Here is a 21,599-nt window from a genome sequence, read left to right on the forward strand (position 1 = left end):
AGTGGGGGCAGTATTGCATTCGCTGTACCACTCTGTTGTGACGAAAAGAGAGCTGAGCTGGAAGGCAAAGCTCTCGATCTACCGGTCAAGGATGAGGGATGGGTCATGACCGAAAGAACTAGATCGCGAGTACAAGCGGCCGAAGTGAGTTTCCTCAGGAGGGTGGCTGGCGTCTCACTTAGAGATAGGGTGAGAAGCTCAGACATCCATGAGGGACTCGGAGTAGAGCCGCTGCTCCTTTGCGTTGAAAGGAGACAGCTGAGGTGGTTTGGGCATCTGGTAAGGATGCCCCCTGGGCGCCTTCCTAGGGAGGTGTTTCAGGCGCAACCAGCTGGGAGGAGGCCACGGGGAAGACCCAGGACTAGGTGGAGAGATTATATCTCCACACTGGCCTGGGAACGCCTCACGATCCTCCAGTCAGAATTGGCTGATGTGGCCCGGGAAAGGGAAGTTTGGGGTCCCCTGTTAAAGCTGCTGCCCCCGCGACCGACACCGGATAACAGGTAGACAATGAGATGAGATTTAGTCAACGATATACGATATATTAAGTCATTATTACGAGACATTATTTTCTAATAAGTATTTATATTTATATATTTTCTTCCTCTGTGTCGTGGCGCTCCATTGTTGTCCCAAAACTAGTAAAGAAAGAAATAAGTAAACACAAACTGTCCTTCAGTAACTGATGACATTCTGCTGCTTGTCTGTAATAAAAGTCTGAATCAGTCAGTTGATGATTAAGAACAGAGCTCATCACAAAATGAACATATTAAATAATGAATGATGTGTCTTTAGTCCTAATGTCCTTCTCAAGTCACTGCTGCCACCTTCTGGTCAGGAAGCAACTGATGTTATACAGTATATATATATATATATATATATATATATATATATATATATATAGTGTGGGATGTGGGAGTGGTTTAACTGTGTTGTAAATCTCAGCAGGTTGTTTTCCTGTAGTTTCATCATGTGTTTTATGAAACCCTGATTACATTTTATGGGAGCAGAAGTCGGTTTACAGTTTTTAGTTTATAGGTGTTTGATGGCAGCAGACTTTGACTGGACGTAGTTTCTTATAAATGTTGTGTCAGGCCTCCTCCACCACGCTGCCGTTAAACAATTAACCAAAGTACAAACGCAGAATGGATCATTAACACGCAGGAATCTTCTATCGTTAAAGCTTTTCTCACTGGGCTTCTCTGAGATTCAGCATTTTATTATTATTACAAGATAAACCTGAAAACGAAGGTTTAGCACTTGAACGTGAATCTCCCCCAGCTGTTGACAGACATATTATTCTTTTGTATTACAAGTTTTCTAAAAAGTTTAAATATAAAAATCAAGCAGTACCTTATTAAATATGTGTGTATATTTCCAGAGCATAATCATTGATAAAACCATGGTTCGAGATTCCTGTTTCTTATTTTCAGACCCCATCAGGTCTTCAGGTGCTGGTCTGCTTCCTGGTCTCACGGTCAGAATGCCCAGAATTGCCTCCACATTATGATCTTTTAAGAAATCTTTTAAGAAATCTTTACAGGGCTATATATAATAGCAAATATATATATTATATTATATTTTCTTACCATTTTGATGTCTTTTTTTGTGTTTCCCCCTTTTTTAAATTTCTTGTCTGTATTTCTGTTGCACTTCAATTTGAAATAGGTTTGTTGTTTTACGTTGACTGGATTCTTTCATTGCTCTGTGAATCAATTTGAATTGCTGAAAGCTGCAGTACAAATATAGTTGCCTTGCCATTCATTTTAATTTTTAAAAAATCTTTATTGGTTTTTATTTGCTTCTGTATTATCTAATATTAACTCAGTATTATTACTTAGGTTCAGGATGGATGAGAACGAGTATGTAGTTTGTGTGGTACAACTGAATAAAAAGAGAATTATAAAAGCACGTTTTAGTAATAAAATGTATAAACTCCTGAAAGGAACGAAAGCGTAAAAGCAGTTGATGTGGATATTTCTGGCTCATTTATAAAAAAATTGGCCTTTAAAGATCTGGATTGTAAAATGTTACTTCCCCAGTTGACTACTGACATTAAGATGAAATGTTCCGTGTAAATATGCAAATGAGGTGTTATCTAATGATAACCTTTGGTGAATTGACGCAAACAGTAGTAAGTAAGAAACGTTTTCTTTCATGTTATGGAAGATAAAAAGAGCCGGATCTCTCCCTCCTCCTCTTCCTTTGTCCTGCTGGGTCGCCGTGTGCTGACCTCGGCTCAAAACCGTCCACTTCCTGTAAGAAGGCGGTGAGGAATGCGTCTCTTATCTCCTCCACCAACCAGCAGAGCGGAGCTACCTGATACACATTCCTTGTTAGAGTCAACAGGAGCAACATTTTAACATCTCTGGCCGCCAACAGGCTTCAACAAACTCTCACTCCGCCGTCTCCACGGCGACTGGTCCAACAGAGGAGGAGGAGGCGGGTCCAGGTTTAACCATTAACCCCCAGACCTCATCCAGGGGAGGTTCCTCCGCTTGCTTCCTCATATCCCTTGAGCCTTTGCAGTGTTTCTCTTGTTATTTCTGGGGAAACATGTTGGAGAAGATCTCCTTCCTCCTGCTCTGTCTGTCGTCTGTTTCGGCCCAAGACCTCTGCAGGCCAGGTAAGAGGAACACATAAGTGGTTTCCACGGTGACCGCTGCGTGACATCAGCACTTTACCCTTGCTGAAAAAAATGCTGATGCTAAACTTTCCAAACGGTGCATTTAAATACCTTTTCACAGATGCCACGGACGGCTACAAAGTGCGACTCAGCATCCGAACGGCTCTGGGAGATCGAGCCGTACGTATGAAATATTCATCAAAGCATCTCATCATTGCAACATTATGCTGTTTTAATAACCGTGATGCTGGTTTATTATTCATCATCAAGCAGCCACAAATATCAATAGTAATACACTGAATTATTAGAAGAATTCAGTTTATGTGACGACTGGTGATCATTGAAATTTAAGTAGGCCTATTATATTTTTATGAGAGGGAACGTTTTGGATTAGATTCCCATTACTCCGAAAATAATAATGTATCAAAATCAATGTTGCTATCAATTATTAGGGGAAATCAAGGCTGTAATATAACCACATCCCAAATATAATCCACTTTGCACTTCATTCTTTGGGAAATATTGCATATTTTGTGTTTTTCCCATTGAAAAAAAATCAGGGGTTCTTATGACAAAAAGGGCTTAAAAAACAAAAAGAATATTAGAAAATAATAAAAAAAAAAAATCTTTATATCTATGGTTAGATCTGAAGTTGTTGAAAAGATTTGATATGGTAAAAGTGAAAAAAACTATTTATATATTACAATTTTTATTACACTTTTATGACGGTAAAGGGTGTAACTTCATTTTGAAGGGGCCTCGAGGGTTAAAGGTGTTTACTGAACGCAACACATGACCTGTTGCTGTTGCTGATGTTGTTGTTGTTGTTGTTGTTGCTACAGTATGTCTGGAATGAAAATGAAATGTTCCTTTTCCGAGCGACGCTGGCGTTCGCCATGAGGACTCACTCGGGCGGCGAGGATTACGAGTAAGGAAGGTTAAACGGGCACGATGACTGCGCAGCTGTGATTATATTTATGATGGAGCTGTCTTTATTGTCGTCCCGACTCTTCTCCTCCAGTGTGGCAAACATCATCGTGTGTGACGAGACTGCCCGGGTGTCCTTCTGGTTCGTGGTGACGTCGCTGCTCGACCCTTCGCGCCTCGTCGCCAAGGAGGAAGTGGAGGAAGCTGTGAGGTAAAAATCATGTGGTGCTCCTCTTCTATCTGTGACCGTTCCTCAGGGGGGGTCACAGAGGTCAAAGCAATGGCACTTATATTGCTGTTTGCGCCAAAACGCAAAGTGATGTGTGTGAGTTTGACCGCGGCATCGTTTGTTTGTTCACATCATCGTATCTGTCACATAAGGTAATACCAGACTGTGTGAGGCTCTAGCACTACTAGTTAGCTAAGCTAGTGTGTGTAGAATTGATGTGAATTTAACATTTTTATTTTCATGGAGAAGAACTTGTTTTTATGCTGTCACGTTAATGTGTTATTTCACTAAAATTAGTTGCACATAATCTAATACCAGAAGGCGTTAGCAGCAAAGCTGTACTAAGCAACAGAACATTGTTTTGGTGGTGAATCCAGCTTTCCCCCCTTTTTTTTTTACATATAAGCTAGAACCAGAAAAGTATGATGCAGTAGCAAAACTGAATTTAACTATGGTAAGCAATGGTGAATTGTTTAACTTCAACTTTCCCTTCTCTATGTAGAAGAATTATGCTCACATGTATTATTTCGCTAACAGCTAAACTTAGCTGCCACATAAGCCCATAGCAGACTAAGTCAGGCTCTAGCAGTAAAACTACTGAGTAGCATAGTTAGCTAAGCTAGTGAGAGTTGTATTGGTGTGAATAATTGATATAATTGATTATGATTATGCTAACATGTTAATGTATTATTTTGCTAAAATTAGCTAAACTTAGCTTAATTCTAAGTCAGACTAAATCAGGCTCAAGTAAGGAAAACTACTGAGTAGAATAGTTAGTTTAACGAGTGTATGTGTCATATTAGTGTGAATTTCAGTTTTTATTTTCATGAAAAATAATTTGTTATTATGCTAAAATTAGCTAAACTTAGCTGCCATATAGGCTCATAGCAGACTAAGTGAGGGTAAACATAGTTAGCTAAGCTAATGTGTGTGTTTCTTTTTCATGAAGAAGAATGTACTACTTTGCAAACATGTTATATTTTGCTAGCATTAGCTAAAATAATTGCAAATTAAGATACGAGCAGCAAAATCTACACTAAACTAAGCGAACGTGCGTCAGTGTTTTGGCTTCCTTCTCCGCATTTCTAAAAAAGCAAAAAAATGTAGACACTTCGTACAGACGTTTCCAACACGTTATCGGTTTATTTATAATTTTTTTATTTTATGTATATTATTATTATTTTATTATAAATTATTATATTAATTATATTATGTATTAAATTAATTAATTAATTTATTGGGTTTACTCACGTTTGTGTTGAATCGCTCGCTTGTCAGGCTGGATTGATGTTGACCCAAAATTAAAACATTGTTCTACTAATACACATTAAAAAAAAAAAAAAAAAAACCTTTACAACAATCAAAATCAAAACAAAAAAAAGGAGGCAAAATCAAATAAAATGATACGCAAACTCAGGTTTCTGACTGAAGATAAGCAATCGCGTTTAACGGTTGAGAACTGCTTTTTCTTCTGCGTCTTCCACAAATGTCCGCACCTGTCTCCTATTAAATCAGCTGGAGCACAGTGGGAATTGTAGTTCTGTGCGGTTGTGACCTACAGGACACCACTAGGTGGCTGTATTTACACCCAAACCAAACAGAAATAAAAACACTAGCTCTAACATTAGTTTTTTTTTCTTTTTATTTTGTTTTGCTCAAAATTTAATTTAAGGAAAGCTCAATCCAGCTACTCACCATTAGCTCGCAACACAACACCGAAGGAAAGATTTGACTGAAAAATTGTTTTAGTATTGATTTTTTTTAATTTAAACTTTTGTATTTTCCCAACAGGAAGTCGAGGAACCGCATCAACAATGCCTTCCTGCTGACCGATAACACTCTGGAGTTCATCGGCATCCCGGCCACGCTGGCGTCGCCCGTCGTCCCAGACACCCCGCCGTGGCTCATAGCATTTGGTGTGGTCATGGGCGCCGTCGGCGCCGGCATCGTTTTCGTGCTCGTGTCTTCGCTGCTCCAGAAAAAACGGTGAGCTGGCGATCGTAGACGCCGTCGCATTTGATCATTTTTGAAGTGTGAAAACCGAATGTCTTCTTCTTCTTTCAGGCAAAAGAACAAGAAAAGCGCAGACGAGGTCGTTGAAGAAGAGAGAGAGAAAACGGTGGAAAATGGCGCCGCCGCCGATGGCATTTACAACATGTCGTTCTCTGACGACGATCGATTCACGCAGATGTAAAAAAACTGTAAAAACTAAAAGGTCACTGATCGATTATTGAGTTGGTTGGTTATTGTCGTGTTCAATCAGCAAACACAAATATTTTAGAGTTTATTTAACTTTTAATTCTGATTTAATACAAATATGACTTAGAGCTGCCTTTCTAACACCTTTCATTTTTCTAAATGTGTGTTGATGATAAACGGTGACGGTGTGTGTGTGTGAGGATATCGGTGTGGGATCTTTGAAATGAAACCTGGTGACTTTATTTTTATTTTCATTCAGCAAACAGAATGAATAATGGAAACCAGCAAGTAAGTGGTCTCATTTAAGCTCATTACAGCCTACTGTGTGTATGTAAATAATAATAATAATAATCATAGTAATATTTTCAAGCCTTTTTATGATGCAGAATAGATATATATTGATATGCTTAATATATCCAGGCTATAGACAGGTCCTATTCTATATTTAACTTGCACCTTTTTCCTACCTGTGACTGATTGTGATGTGATCGGATTGAGGACCTGAGGCCTGAACTACGAAGCGAGTTCAACATACCCAGGGTATCTTTCAGTTAGTCTATGGGCAGCATAGCGGCATATTTCACGTACGAGGAGCAAACCAGTGGTAGAGTTGGGGCCCCGTGTACCGAGGCTCCCTGCAGCGGTCCCGGGTTCGATTCCGCCCTGCAGCCTTCTTTTAAATCATGTCATCGCTCTCTCTTGCCCCTTTAACTCTCACACTGTCCTGCCGCAATAAAAGGCCAAAAAAAAAAAAAAAAAACTTTAAACAAAATGTTTAATGTGTTGCTTAAATGTATTTTTTATGGCGTGGTGTTTGACAATATCAGCCTCATTCTTTCAGCTGCAATCCTGGCGGTGTAAAACGGACTTGGGAGAAAATTAAATAAATATGGAAAACATAATTTAAAGTGGTAAGTAGGCTGTACGCTGACACAGATAAGTCATTCCCTCCGATGAGAATCTGTATCTCTCATATAAAACACCGTCAGGGAAAGAAAAAGGGTTTTGCCGGTCTCTGAACACTCTAGTTCTCCGAAGAGACCCGATCCACGATCTTCTTTTTTTAATTATCTGCGCACCATGAAAGCTGATTGGTCGGTAGGCAGTGTTTTTCTCCATGTTGATCTCTTATCAGGAACATAACCTGCTCCAAAGCAGGTTAGCTCTGCATCATAAGTTACCATGGCGATCTACCAGGGTTAACCCTTAAGTTACCTCGCTAAGCCCAAATCCTGCTTCATAGTACAGGCCTCTGACTAACGTCTAGATCTGCTGCAGAAGTGTCGTCCCAAAATGAAACGCTCGTCGTTCAAATGTGAGTTGGTCTCCTTTGTTGGTCCAGATCCAGGTCTTGTTTGTGTTTCCCCTCTTTGGTTGTCGAGGCCTTAGAGGTAAACATTTTCAGCAATTCATAATAACATGTTAGCAGTTAACTGGTAGCTTAGAGACGAGCTGAACGGGGAAGTAGAAACATGATGACTCTCAAAGTTTTTGGAGTAAAATAAATAAAAGTGCAAGAATTTGAGATGTCAATTACAAAAATGTGATAAAACAGAAAAAAAATCATGATTGATGATTGTCAAATATCGCAGACATTCTTCAGGTGCTTCCTCTTAAAGGTACAGTAGCATTTAGGTAGATTAGCAGATATGGAAGATAAATGGATTTTTGTGTTTGTGTTAGCTAGAGAGAGCCCTTCATCGTCTACATAGAAAGTCCTCTTCACAGAATCTGTGAAGTGTTTCTACAGTAGCCCAGAAAGGACAAACAACCAACGACTGGGCCTTTATTTATTTATTTTAGTGTTTAGGCCACAGCTGGGATCGGCTGTGGCCTAAACGTGACCCTGAATACAGGATAAGCGGTAGACAATGGATGGATGGATGGATGGATAGTGTTTAGGCCTCCTTAGTTTCAGTTAGTTGCAAGGTGTGACTTCACCACCAGATGGTGCCAGATGACACAAACTGGCCCTAATATAGTGAAGCCAGGAGCTAAATTTTGCTCGTAAATTATGTATTAAGTTCTCTGGAGACAGAAGTGGGAGGTAACAAAGTACAAATACTTCATTACTGTACTTGAGTAGTATTTTCATGTATCTGTACTTTACATAAGTATTTATTTTTCTGACAACTTTTTTACTTTTCCTCACTACATTTCAAAACTAATATTTGTTACATGTGTAAATCATGGTAGAACTCAAACTGGATAGGGGCGGGTCTTAGCCTCTATTCTGAGCCATCTCTGCCCTCCCATCATCCCCCATAATGTAGTTCCTCAGCTCCATACCAAATGTTAAAATAGATCACAGACTGTTCTATAAAACCAAAATTAATTATTGTGTCTTTCAACTTCAATATTATTATTAGTATATTATCACACATATTTCCAGCTACTGTGTTGCACCGCTTTAGATGCAATGTACCTGTGTAACTGCAGATGGCAGCATCGTGCTGCCAGTTGCCCCGGATGACTATTCTCCTCCTGGACTTCACAGCACTCTTTTTAAAGTAAGAGTGTGAATGGCATCGAGCCCTCATGCATTTTGAATTTCAAACACATTTTAATTTCTTTCGTTATTTTATTTTTGTCTTTAACTATTTTTTCCTCGTGTCTCTCTTGCGTCTATATTTAGTTGATTGTTAAATTAAATCAGCTCCTGATCTTCGGGGCGACGCCGCCGTCGTCTTGATCATGTGAACGGTGACATTTCTGCGTTACGCCGACAGATTCCCACTGTGGTGATGACTCCTTATCATCTGGCTCTTCATGTAATATCCCACTCCTTCCTCTCCTGCCTGAGGAGAAGCTTTCTTTTTTTTTTTTTACACCTCATTTTTCCTGCCAAAGATTTAATGTGTTAATGTTAAGTAAAGTCATTATTCTAATAAGTCATCCTGATACCTCCCTGAATAACACACGGACTCTGAAGCAGCCGTAGAAATGAGTCATTTCTCGCTTATCACAAGGACAAAGCCAGCATGTGCTGCAGAAAAGCTTCATTTATGTCTCCTTAAAAAGCGGCAGACAAATAAGCTCGAGGAGATAATTTCAGACGAGCAAACACAATAGTGAATTATAATTAATAATTCGAACATCTCGTTTCATTTCCTCTGAAGATCCTGGAACGACTCCGAAACCGCCACAAAGCAGAAGCTGATATTTATCGACAAAAACGATTTACTGAACTTTCACAACAAGTCTTCCACAGTGACGATCTAATCTTTTCTAATCGTGTGCAAATTGCATAGTGAGCAGGTTTGGGCTTCCGTAGAGGTGACTACTGCCTGGATTCTTCTGTTCACAGCGAACGCCAAGCGAACGTTCACCTCACGAGTTTGACCGCGGGATGATTAGTGTTTATCTGCACTAGCACCAAGCTGGATTCACTGGATCTAAGAAAGACCCATGTGTACTGCTTCACCACAGCTGGAGGAACCCAGAATAAACGTTTTATCTGTGATTTAATATCAATAACTGGATGAAAAGGGCCGGTGGTGTGAATGTGAGTGTGAATGGTTGTCTGCCTCTACATGTCAGCCCTGCGATAGACTGGCGTCCTGTCCAGGGTGTACCCCGCCTTCGCCCAATGACAGACATAGACGATGGATGGTTTTGTCAGGTCTGTCTGCAAGACCACAAGCTAACTACTTTTAAAATGCTGGTTTTCTGAATGGAGTCTGGTTAATGGGTGCTAGGCTATGCTAACATTGTAGCTGCTCCATCAACACTCCAAATAAGGTCATCTAGACCTAAATACGGCAGAGACCTTGTTGTTTAGACCACAGACAGTCTCTGGTTTCTCCACATGGTCTGGTCTCTGGACTAATGTGAGCGACTATCGTAGACCTGGAAGCGTTCCCTTCCTGTTCGCTGTGAACACTGGGACTCGTGGGAGTTGCCTGCTTTACTTCACTGTAAGAACTCCGTTCAAATCAAAGGGTTTCCTGGTGAGCGTGCTCCTATTAAACTATCAATATTAAATATTACAATTCTGGTCAATATTTGATGAGGCCTTCTTTTTTCTTTTTCTTCTTCTTCTTCTTCTTCTTCTTCTTCTTCTTCTTCTTCTTCTTCTTCTTCTTCTTCTTCTAACAATGCAGCTTTCAGGGCTCAGAATCAATTTTTTAAAAAAAGTAAATTTTTCATAACTTTAAGCTTTTGAAAGCCTGAGTGCATTATTAATACAAGAGCAGTGTGAAAAGTGACAGTTTTTTCCCCATATGCATTTTTATAAACACAGTGCACTGATTCCACCGCCACCGGCCTCTGGGATGGGGGGGGGGGGGGGGGGGGGGGATTCCCTCCGTCCTCCATCTTTAAAATCCATCACTTTTATTTTTATTCCCCAGTCTAGAAATCCCATCTCTGCAGCTCTTTGTCCTCTTCCTGTTTATGGTCCGTTGTGGCGTCCACGGCGGCCCCCCCTCCACCCCCCTTCTCCGCCTCCCTCTCCCTGATGATCTCCACTAGCCGCTGGAACTTCTGGTTCAGCTCCTCCATCCCGCCCGCCGCCGCCCGCCCGTCCTCCTTCTCGCCGTTGCTCTCCAGCGAACTCAGAGACTCGGCCCTGGAGTCGCCACGGCCCTCGAACTCGTAAGTCTGCAGCGAATCGTACGGTGGCTGCGAGAGGTCAAAGGTCACCTGATCCAGGCGGATGTTCAGCAGTTCTTCCATGCGGAGGGGCTGTGGGCCGGACTCCGGTCTGGTCCAGCCCCCGTTGTTGGCGTAAAGCCCCCGAGGAAAGGTCGGTGGCTGCTGGGCGATCGAGTCCTTCCTCTGGAGGCCGCACATGTTCAGTAACTGCACACCGGCTGGGTACAACCCGCCGCCGCCAACGCCGCCGTTCAGACACGTCCCTCTGTTTGGGTTCAGCGAGCCCACCACACTGTACGAGTCCCCCTGCAGGTAGACCGGAGGGTTGGCCGAGGCGGTCTCGCCGCCGTTTGAGTAATTCCGCTCGGAGACGGAGGCGATGGAGGAGTAAGTATCAATGTCGTCGCAGCTGGTGGCCCCAGTGCTGACCTGGGTCTGCGAAGACCCCGGTCTGCCCTCCTGCTGGTTTGACGAGGAGCTGGTGTGACTCTGGGATGAGGACTCATGTGGGTCACGGTGGGAGAGCGGGGCGGCGAGGTCGGCCGGTGTCGACTCCGTCGGGTTCATCTGTAAAAGAGAAGAAGAAGAAGACGTGAGATGATTCACACACATAGAGATAAAATGTAAGCTTATTACTTTAAGCAACTGTAAAATTGTTAATTGTGATATTTAATGACTTATCACTTCATGTTGAAATGAAGCAAATGCAAAATCTTTTTTTTTAATTCTTTACAAATAAATAAATAATTTTGTATTATTAACTTGATCGATCATCCAGCGCCTCAGGAAGGGGAAGCAGCCCTCCACCAACACTGTTTACGGTGGAGGTGGGGAGCTGCTGACTTCGACTGGGGATATCGTCGGGCGGTGGAAGGAATACTTCGAGGATCTCCTCAACCCCACTGACACGTCTTCCATTGAGGAAGCAGAGGCTGGAGACTCGGAGGTTCATCCACCCATTACCCGGGCTGAAGTCACCGAGGTAGTTAAGAAGCTCCCCGGTGGCAAGGCACCGGGGGTGGATGAGATCCGCCCTGAGTACCTCAAGTCTCTGGATGCTGTGGGACTGTCTTGGCTGACACGTCTCTGCAACATCGCGTGGCAGTCGGGGACAGTGCCTCTGGACTGGCAGACCGGGGTGGTGGTCCCTCTATTCAAAAAGGGGGACCGGAGGGTGTGTTCCAACTATCGGGGGATCACACTTCTCAGCCTCCCCGGGAAAGTCTATTCCAGGGTACTGGAGAGGAAAAATCGGCCGATAGTCGAACCTCAGATTCAGGAGGAACAATGCGGTTTTCGTCCTGGCCGTGGAACACTGGACCAGCTCTATACCCTCCGCAGGGTGCTCGAGGGTTCATGGGAGTTTGCCCAACCTGTCCACATGTGTTTTGTGGACTTGGAGAAGGCATTCGACCGTGTTCCTCGTGGCATTCTGTGGGAGGTACTTCGGGAGTACGGGGTCGGGGGCCCTCTGCTAAGGGCTGTTCGGTCCCTGTATGACCGGAGCAGGAGCTTGGTTCGCATTGCCGGCAGTAAGTCAGACCTGTTTCAGGTGCATGTTGGACTCCGGCAGGGCTGCCCTTTGTCACCGGTCCTGTTCATTATTTTTATGGACAGGATTTCTAGGCGCAGCCGTGGGCCGGAGGGGATCTGGTTCGGGAGCCACTGGATTTCATCCCTGCTTTTTGCAGACGATGTGGTCTTGTTGGCTCCTTCGAGCCAGGACCTCCAGCATGCCCTGTGGCGGTTTGCAGCCGAGTGTGAAGCAGCCGGGATGAGGATTAGCACCTCCAAATCTGAGGCCATGGTTCTCGACCGGAAAAAGGTGGCTTGCTCCCTCCAGGTCGGGGGGGAGTTCCTGCCTCAAGTGGAGGAGTTTAAGTATCTTGGGGTCTTGTTCACGAGTGAGGGAAGGATGGAACGTGAGATTGACAGGCGGATCGGTGCAGCGGCTGCAGTAATGCGGTCGTTGTATCGGTCCGTCGTGGTAAAGAGAGAGCTGAGCCGAAAGGCGAAGCTCTCAATTTACCGGTCAATCTACGTTCCTACCCTCACCTATGGTCATGAACTTTGGGTCATGACCGAAAGAATAAGATCCCGGATACAAGCGGCCGAAATGAGCTTCCTCCGCAGGGTGGCGGGGCGCTCCCTTAGAGATAGGGTGAGGAGCTTCGTCACACGGGAGGAGCTCGGTGTAGAGGCGCTGCTCCTCCACATCGAGAGGAGCCAGTTGAGGTGGCTCGGGCATCTGTATCGGATGCCCCCTGGACGCCTCCCTCGGGAGGTGTTCCAGGCATGCCCCACCGGGAGGAGACCCAGAGGAAGACCCAGGACACGCTGGAGTGACTATGTCACCCGGCTGGCCTGGGAACGCCTTGGGGTCCTCCCGGAGGAGCTGGGGGAAGTGTCCGGGGAGAGGGAAGTCTGGGCGTCCCTGCTCAGGCAGCTGCCCCCGCGACCCGGTCCCGGATAAAGCGGAAGAAAATGGATGGATGGATGGATGGATTATTTTCTGACTCTTTTTTTAAAAAAAAAGAAGAAAAGAAAAGAAGTTGCAGGGATGGAAATAGCCACAGAGAGTATGAGTATGATTTAAAAGCGAGGTCAAATAAATTGCACATAGAAGTATAAACTTTACAGTTCAATTTCTTGGCAATACATTCATTGGGTTGCAAATACGATTCAAATCTTTTTGGCCTTTTGAGCTTCCATACATTTCCAAATATTGGCCTCAGTTAGCAGTAACGCTGTTATCTGACCTTTGCTGGATTTTCTCTCTCAGCAGCGTTCGCTTCGCCGCCTCCGCTCCCGTCCACGGCGCTGCTCTTCGCCAGGGCGTGCTCCGCGTCGTAACCGGCGAGGCTAGTCCCCGGAGACCGCCGCAACGGCTCAAAGGCGCCCTGGTTCTGGACCACGAGGGGACCGCCACCTTGACCCCCGGCGAGCCCAGGGGTCAGCTGCGTGAGCTGCAGGCCCGCCTCCAGAGGCCCGACGGGGTAATCTCTGAGGACCGGCAGCGTGTGGACGCCGTAGCAGAGACGCCCGTAGAGCGGCGCCGAGCCGGGCCTCTGCTGGGGGTCTAGACTGGGACGCGGGTTACGGCTCCAGCTGTACGTCCGGGCCCTCGGCAGATTCTGCTGCTGGGTGAACCATCTGAACCAAGAGATAAATGTCAGGAGCACACATACACACACACACACACTCACACACACACACACACACACACACACACACACACACACACACACACACACACAAACATACACTCGCACACACACACACAAACATACACTCGCACAAACACAAACACACACACACACACAAACATACACTCGCACACACACTCACAAACACACACACACACACACACACACACACACACACACAGCCACAAACACACACACACACACACACACACACACACACAAACACACACACACACACACACACACACACACACACACACACACACATAAACACACACACATAACCCCCCCCCCCCCCTCACATGTTCCTGTGGGTGTGTATGTGCTTGAGGCGGTGCATGCTCTGCAGCGCCGCGATGTCGAAGGCCGCCGTGTCGGCCTCCCCTCCCCCCTCGTCATCGTAGGAGATGATGTTCTCTCTGACATCATCCTCCTCGCAGGGCGAGTGGGAGTCTCGCTTCTGATGGCGCAGCGACAGCGAGAGTGCACACACCACTGAGGGCGAGAGAGAGAGAGAGAGAGAGAGAGAGAGTCACATGACCACCTCGCTCCTCAGAACGCCACCGCAGCAACAGAAGCTGGAGACTCACCCAGCAGCGTGGTGACGCACGCCAGCATGGCGAACAAGGTGACCAGGCTGAATACGAGGGACGGCGAGGCGGACGCCACGGGCAGACAGACAACATGTCTCTCCCACCGCCTGTCTCGCTGCCGGCCGCGGTCCTCCGTCTGCATGCCGCCGCTCAGACACGGGCACACGGTGACGGTGACGGTGGCGGTGTTGGTGAGACCCGAGGCACCGTCCCGCAGCACCACCGGCACGTGGAGGGCGAGCGAGGCAGAGGAGGAGCCGTGGAGGGGCGCCAAGGCGGACTGGAGAACCAGGCTCGCCGTCACACCTGATGATGGAGGCGGAGAGGAGAAAAAACATAAAATCAAGCAAAGGTTTCTATTGTGGTTCAGGATCGAACAGGAAGTAGAAAGACAAACCTCCGGTTTCCCTGATGGTGAGGTTCAGGGCGGAGCTGGACTCTGGGGGGATGCTGAAGTGGATCGGTGTCTCCTGACCTGCTTGGTCCCGGTCGATGGCTCGCAGAACCTGGACCACCTGCAGAACCCGGATCACATTCATTCATATTAGAAGGGCTCAGTTTTACATCAAAATACTGATGAAATTAAAGAATGAAAATCCCTCAGCTGGACCTGTGATGCACATGTCATGTGATCTGTAACATGTGTCATGTGATCTGTAACATGTGATCTGTAACATGTGTCATGTGATCTGTAACATGTGTCATGTGACGAAGGGTTGATTAAATCTGGGGGTCATAACAAAAGTAATAAAGTGCAGACGCTAATTTAAGATGATCCTCATAACTTCTTTAATAACCCTTCACATACATATTTATTATCTGCATTTATTCCTGCAAAAGACACTGGATTTATATTCTAATAAAGGGGAAACCGGAAATGGCCGCCCCCTCCGGCTTAGCCTCTCCATCGTAGTTTCCTGATGTAATAATGCATTTTATAGGATGGAAAAGATAATGCACGTGAAAATATGAAGAAATTGGATTAAAAATAATAATTCGGCCCATGTTGATAATAGGTGAACAATCTAGAAGGGTTATTCAGATGAAATATTCCAGCTCGTGCGAATCTATTTGTGTCTTTGCATTGACGTTGGATTCACGAAGCGTGAACACAACATGATGTCTTTCTTCTTGATGTTTCAGCTGCACATACAAAGCAAAATAAAATGGTCGAAATGTAATGAATTTCTGACCGTTGTAGTCGAGCCGTCAGAAAAACAAACAAGTTAACTTGGAGGTGATGGATCAACCACAGAAGAAGAAAAACGGCTGCAGGTGTTTCCTTAAATGTTTTCCTGAACTGTCTGGCGGGCGGCCAATCAGCTGCCATCAATCGGTCCATCTCTACTTATTATGAAGATCTGATCATTATCATCCACCAATAATATAAAAACCGTATTGCAGCAGAAAGAAAAGCAGTCAGAATGGATGAAAACAGGAATGACATGATCTCAGAGCGATGAACCAGAACGGACCTGGCCAGCGGCGCTGGAGTCACAAACGGACGTCGTGTACTGCCTGTCCAGCTCCGGCGCGTTGTCATTCTGGTCCAGCGTCTCTATAGCAACCACAACCCTTGACACGAGATTGGGATTGTCTGAAAAAGCAAAGAAGGGAAAAAATGTTGAATTGACGGCTGGACTCGGTCTCCGGGTGAAACATGAGCTCGGCTCGCTGATGGCGGCCCAGAGGCATTGGTGGCGATGGCGTGGACGTACCCCGCTGCGTGGCGATGGCGGTGATGTTGTGCCACTGCTCCTGCTCACGGTCCAACTCCATCACGGTGCTGATGAGACCCGTGTCCGAGGCGATGCGGAACAGAGCCTCGGGGTCCGACTGGGGATCGATGGAGTATCTGAGACACAGAAACAGGAAGGGGGGGGGGGGGGGGGGGGGAGTGGGCGGGCGACAGAGAGAGTGAGTGAGCGAGAGAGCAAGCGAGAAAGAAAACAAAAGAGAGCGAGAGAGAGGGAGCAAGAGAGTGAGTGAGAGAGTGACAGAGTGAGCGAGAGAGTGAGAGTGAGGGAGAGAGAGAGTGAGCGAGATAGTGAGAGACTGAGGGAGAGAGAGCGAGAGAGTGAGCGAGAGAGTGAGAGAGAGTGAGCGAGAGTGAGCGAGAGAGGCAGAGAGTGAGTGAGAGAGTGAGCGAGAGAGGCAGAGAGTGAGTGAGAGAGTGACAAAGTGAGTGAGAGAGTGAGAGTGAGGGAGAGAGAGAGTGAGTGAGCTAGCGGCAGTGTTTCCATAGCAACCTGATGTTGCTGCTCTGGCCCGTGTCGGGGTCCACGGCGGTCACACGGCCCACCGGGCAGACAGGGGGGCAGTTCTCTGACACGTCCAGGTGGTAGCGGGCCTGGGAGAAACGCGGTGGCTCATCGGCGTTGAGGACCAGGACCCGGACCGTGGCCTGGTCCTTGAAGGGGCCCTTCCTCAGGTAGCGTGGGTCCACCGCCGGGTTGGAGACCTCCACGGAGAACGTGTACGAGCTGCGACTCTCGTAGTCCAGCAGCTGGTCGGGGAAGAAGAAGAAGAACTTCTTCATATACATCATTCATTTTGTATATTTCTAGCCCACGCATGGCGATTTCCTGATTCCTTTTCATTCTCGCCCTTTTTATCTCTCACACATCAACATTACACTTCCTTTCATCATGGATGAAAGCGTCCCACCTCACACCCTCTTAATTTTAGATATCACCGAGCGGCGCTGCTCTGGATGCTGCTGAAGTATGAATAAGAAAAAAAAAAGTCAAACTAACTTCAAATGCGTATTAGCTCATTGTTCCTCATTAATTGGCTGTGTGGAGTCTTGGGAGCGCAGCCCCGTCTCCAGGGGCAACCGCTCAAGTGTATAAAAAACGGACCAAAGCAAAGTGGTTTCACCTCTTGAAATGTCGCATATTAGATATTTTTCTCATTATGAGGCCGTTAAGGAAAAAAATGCCTCGACATGACTCACATACACAAATAATAATTGAACTTTTAATGCTGCAGAGCGGCACCCCTTACTGAATCTGGAGCAATCTGGATTCTGATGTGATGCTGCTGACAAAGTTAGCTTCATGATTCAAGGTCAACTTTACAGCTAAAGTGTTAAAGTCATCTTAATAGCTAACTAGCATTGGTAGCATGGTAGCAGGTAAGCCCCGCCCCCTAAAGCATCCCCTGCTTTCTGGTCTGTTGGACTCTAAACGGACCATAATGTACTAAATGAACATCATGCTGGATTGAAGAAGACTTGAAACTAGAGATTGAGACCATAAACTCATGTTTACAATGTTTACTGAGATAAACCATTGCAGCTTATCCAAAACGCTGCAGCACGCCTTGTCTTCAATCTACCCAAATTCTCCCATGTGACCCCCCTCCTCTGTGACCTCCACTGGCTCCCTGTTGCAGCACGCATCCAATTCAAGACGATAGTACTGGCCTTCAAGGCCATCAATGGAACGGCACCCATCTACCTTCAGCCCCGAAGCGAGCACTTCGCTCCTCTACTTCAGCTGGCCGGCTGGTACCACCATCGCTAAAATCAAACAAATGTCGCTCAGCAAAGTCCAGACTCTTCTCTGTTCTGGTCCTCAGTGGTGGAACGAACTCTCGACCAATGTCAGAAGAGTCACTTGCCATCTTCCGAAAAAAAGGCTCAAGACTGTTCAGACTTCACCTGGACTCTGCATAGCATGACCCACGAACATCCCCCCCCCCAAAAAAAAACCCAAACAAAAAAAACCCAAACAAAAAAGCACTTCTATGTTCTTACCTATAGCACTTTGGTCATAGCACTGTTGTACTTAAGGTATACTTGCTGAACAGCTACTACTACTACTAGACGAGGAACTAACACTTGTTTCTATTTTTTCGTTCTTACTTTATCGGTAATGATATGTTGTAGTTTCTTTCTTTTGACAAATGTAATTATTGTAAGTCGCTTTGGACAAAAGCGTCTGCTAAATGCCCTAAAGGTAAATGTAAATAATAAATGTAGAGAGAAGTAGGCTAATTTTCTCATAGACTTCTATACAACCAAAGTTCAGTTCCCCCCTGGTGGCCAGCAGAGAGAATGACAGTTTAAGGCACTTCAGCGTCAGCTTCACTTCTCAGAACCGGATGTTGTGGACTGATCTGTTACCCGGGAGAAGTTCCAGTGGATTAGGACCTGTGAAGGACTCTCTCACCTTGTTCAGCACGATGACGGCCTCCCGGTCTCTCCCGGTGATGTTGAAGATCTCCGCCTCCTCTCCGTCCAGGATTGTGAACTCCAGCTGTGCGTTCTCGCCCAGATCCGGATCGGCGGCGGTGAGGCGACCCACCTCCACGCCCGGCGCCGCCAGCTCCGACACAGAGAACGACCACGCACCTGCACACGGGACAACCATGAGCCGCGGTAAAAATAAACCGGGTTTTAGATTTCCTGTCCAGCTTTAAAGGAGCTTTTCCTCTATGGCCGACATTCTGTGTCACATTTATTCCGAAAGGCTGAAGCTCGTATCACATCCAGCGGAGCGACTCTATATTTAGTATGGCATTCCCTCCTGGGAACGTCTTGTGGGAATGTACATTTTTACGAAGATACCCGTTGATCTGACTCGCAGAGACGGCTCGAGTTGCTTCAGCTGGCGTTAAATGTGTCTTTGCAAAAAACTAAAATCTGTCAGGTTAAAGGAGAGGACCAACGTTTGCAGCGACCAGTAATGAAAAAGGTATAGTTATAAGTATTTTATTAGAGCCCCACTTTACAACTCAATTATTTATAGTACAAATTCAAAAGCCCTCATTTGTCAATTATTTTGTCCACATGCTGCACAGGGTTTGTCTTTTATTTGAGCTGAAAGAGTCAATTGATGCTGCTGCAGTTTAGCTACAAATACAGGTACTGATTGTTATTATTATTCAGTTGGTTTTCAGTTATATTTTACATATTATTTCATGCATTCTAGTTGATCTTTTTTTATCCGCTCTTATTTTATTTATTTTTATAAATCTATTTTTATTTTATTTTTCTGTCCGTCTGTCTGTCTGTCTAGCTATCTATCTATACAGATTAAAACACTGGATGACATTTACATTGTAAAGCACTTTGAGCCGTATTTCTTCTAGAAAAGGTGCTTTTCAAATAAAATAAATTATTACTGCAGTTATTATTCATTGGCAGAATACATCATTGTTTCTGTTATATCTTCTTAATTTGACAAAAATCATGTGTTTAAGTTCAAACGTGATAAAAAAATATACTGTATGTATAATGTTTTTGCCACCTAAATTAATATTGATGGTTTAGGGTCTAAACTACATCCACAGCTGTTCATTACTTTCTCCGAACTCATACAACCTCGCTTCCAAACATCACAACTTCCCCTTTAAACCGAGAATCGAAGCTTCACACGTTGCAGTCTGAACTTAACGAGCATTAAAAATCCAGCCAGTGATCCGTTCCTCGTCACCGAGCTGCTGCATCCAGAGAACTCCTTTCCTTTTAATCAACCCCGCGCCGCCCTGCTGATTGTCAATCATTCAAACCCAGCGACGGCGTCTAAAAAGTCACACGCCTCCCCCTCACTCGCATTCACGGCGAATACCAAACGAGCATGGTCGCGTAAAAAAATGAATAAACTGTGGCGTTATTGTCAGGATGGGGAAAAATGAAAATGATGGAGAGCAGAGGTGGTGAGGGGAGCGAGGATATAGTCAGATGTCAGTAAATAAATAAAGCATCTGGCATTTGGAACTATTAAAAAGCTTCTGTGTTGCGGAACAATATATCACAAGGAGGAAGAGAAAAGGGTTTTAAACATTAAGATGAACGGTGGTAAGCAGAAGCTGTCAGGATGAGGAAGTAGGGGAGAGGTATATAGAGAGAAAGGCAGTATACGTCTCAAAGTGTTAGATGCATTCTGCAGTGATTTTACTGTCTATTGAAGCAGAAAGCACTGAACTTTAGGATGAAATATTAATAGCGTGGAACAGGGAAAAGCTTGGATAAGAAAAGGCCGACATGATCTTTCACTCTTCTACATCGAGACGCGGTCCGTCCTGGAGCTCGGGGACCGAACGGGAGTGTCTACATGAATGTTAATGCCAGTCGTTGGAGGAAGGTTTGGCGTTCCTTCCAACTGGCGGCAAACACAATGATTAGGAAAGAATAAAATAAGACTGACAAAGCTGTTTAACAGCGTTCGAGCTCGTCTTGAACCTGTCAAGACAACGAGGACCCAAAGGAGGCAGAAAAAAAAAAAAACAGACTGGCTGTCACGAATGCCATTACGGGACGTTTCATCACTTAAATCTTTTTTTCCCCTTCACTCGTCTTTTATTCTACAGCTGCAGCCGACGGCGTTTTACTTACTCCTCCGGAAGTGAGGGGGGTTGTCGTTGACGTCGCTCAGCCTCACGGTGACGGTGGTGGTTCCTGATAATCCGCCCAGATGCCCTCCCATGTCTTTGGCCTGGAGGACAACCAGATACTCATCCCGGGTCTCCCTGTCCATGTCGGGCACTGCCGTCCTCAGGATGCCTGGTGGGCGAAAAAAAAAAATACATCTGATCTCACATGATGTCTCTGGAAATCACAGTCAAAAGCGTTTAGCATTAAAACACAAGAGAAAACGGAACCGTGGGGGGCCTCTTCGGCTTTCCAGTAGATCATGTGAGAGATGAGTTCAAATGTTGGACATATGGTTGCAAAGACATGGCATATGATATCTAAGTGGGCCACCAGGATTTATCCGAGAGGCGTTTTAATGGTAAACAGCTTTGAGGGGATGTGTGTGAGGCAAACCTGTCTGAGGATCCACAGAGAAATAGTCCTGGCCCTGAGTGATGGCGTACACCAGCCGGGCACTGTTTCCATACGTGGGGTCATCGGCATCTCTTGCCGTGACCTGGATTATGGATGTGCCTGTTGGAAGAGACAAGGGCGACAAAGGCGAGAGGTCAAACAAGCAAAAAATCCATCTCCCGAGTATCTAGTACTTACATCTGCAGGATTAAGAGGATAATTCTTCTCTGCGCTCGGTCGAAACATTCATCTTTTAGATAAAATCTGATTAAACACCATGTTTTCATGCTGAACAATTGGCCTCCTTGAATCTCTGGAGTGGTGCAAGAAGCAGTGGGTTTAACTGCCTTTCGGCAGAAGTTTAAAGAATGTGAGGTAGTTGAATATGCGAAGGATGATTAATTGCTTGTTGATTGAGGGATGATTCATCTGCACCTTTTGTGATAGT

At 45.3% G+C, this 21,599-nt stretch overlaps 2 protein-coding genes across 3 annotated transcripts in view; one reads left to right on the top strand and one right to left on the bottom strand.

Moving 5' to 3' along the window:
• cdh24a (cadherin 24, type 2a) overlaps nt 1-21,599 on the bottom strand; it is a 39,526-nt gene that overhangs the window by 8,863 nt on the left and 9,064 nt on the right. Inside the window, exons 4-14 of one of the 2 annotated variants that reach the window (XR_014597234.1) lie at nt 21,152-21,271; nt 20,720-20,887; nt 18,552-18,733; nt 16,626-16,882; nt 16,095-16,231; nt 15,852-15,973; nt 14,774-14,891; nt 14,374-14,682; nt 14,086-14,278; nt 13,337-13,730; nt 9,630-11,144 (exon numbers count right to left, since the gene is read on the bottom strand). Coding sequence is in view for 1 of the 2 variants with exons in the window: in XM_084010606.1 (XP_083866732.1) it covers nt 10,335-11,144; nt 13,337-13,730; nt 14,086-14,278; nt 14,374-14,682; nt 14,774-14,891; nt 15,852-15,973; nt 16,095-16,231; nt 16,626-16,882; nt 18,552-18,733; nt 20,720-20,887; nt 21,152-21,271 (2,810 nt within the window). In the remaining variant the exon portion in view is untranslated. Of the gene's footprint in view, nt 1-9,618; nt 11,145-13,336; nt 13,731-14,085; nt 14,279-14,373; nt 14,683-14,773; nt 14,892-15,851; nt 15,974-16,094; nt 16,232-16,625; nt 16,883-18,551; nt 18,734-20,719; nt 20,888-21,151; nt 21,272-21,599 lie in introns of those variants that run through there. The other variant, XM_084010606.1, reaches the window with a different exon arrangement.
• Nucleotides 2,342-6,049, top strand: cltrn (collectrin, amino acid transport regulator). The gene is made up of 6 exons (XM_084011357.1): nt 2,342-2,626; nt 2,748-2,806; nt 3,469-3,554; nt 3,648-3,764; nt 5,574-5,768; nt 5,847-6,049. Exons 1-6 carry the CDS (start codon nt 2,557-2,559, stop codon nt 5,974-5,976), a joined length of 657 nt encoding a protein of 218 aa, XP_083867483.1. The 5' UTR covers nt 2,342-2,556; the 3' UTR covers nt 5,977-6,049.

The sequence above is a fragment of the Eutrigla gurnardus genome (genome assembly GCF_963514095.1).
Source record: "Eutrigla gurnardus genome assembly, chromosome: 6".
Lineage (NCBI taxonomy): Eukaryota > Metazoa > Chordata > Actinopteri > Perciformes > Triglidae > Eutrigla > Eutrigla gurnardus.

Excerpts from the sequence above, each read along its gene's own strand:
- cltrn (XM_084011357.1), top strand. The coding sequence starts at position 2,557 with ATGTTGGAGAAGATCTCCTTCCTCCTGCTCTGTCTGTCGTCTGTTTCG. Across the intron at positions 2,627-2,747 it reads CCAAGACCTCTGCAGGCCAG|ATGCCACGGACGGCTACAAA; the intron begins GTAAGAGGAACA and ends ACCTTTTCACAG. Across the intron at positions 5,769-5,846 it reads TCGCTGCTCCAGAAAAAACG|GCAAAAGAACAAGAAAAGCG; the intron begins GTGAGCTGGCGA and ends TTCTTCTTTCAG.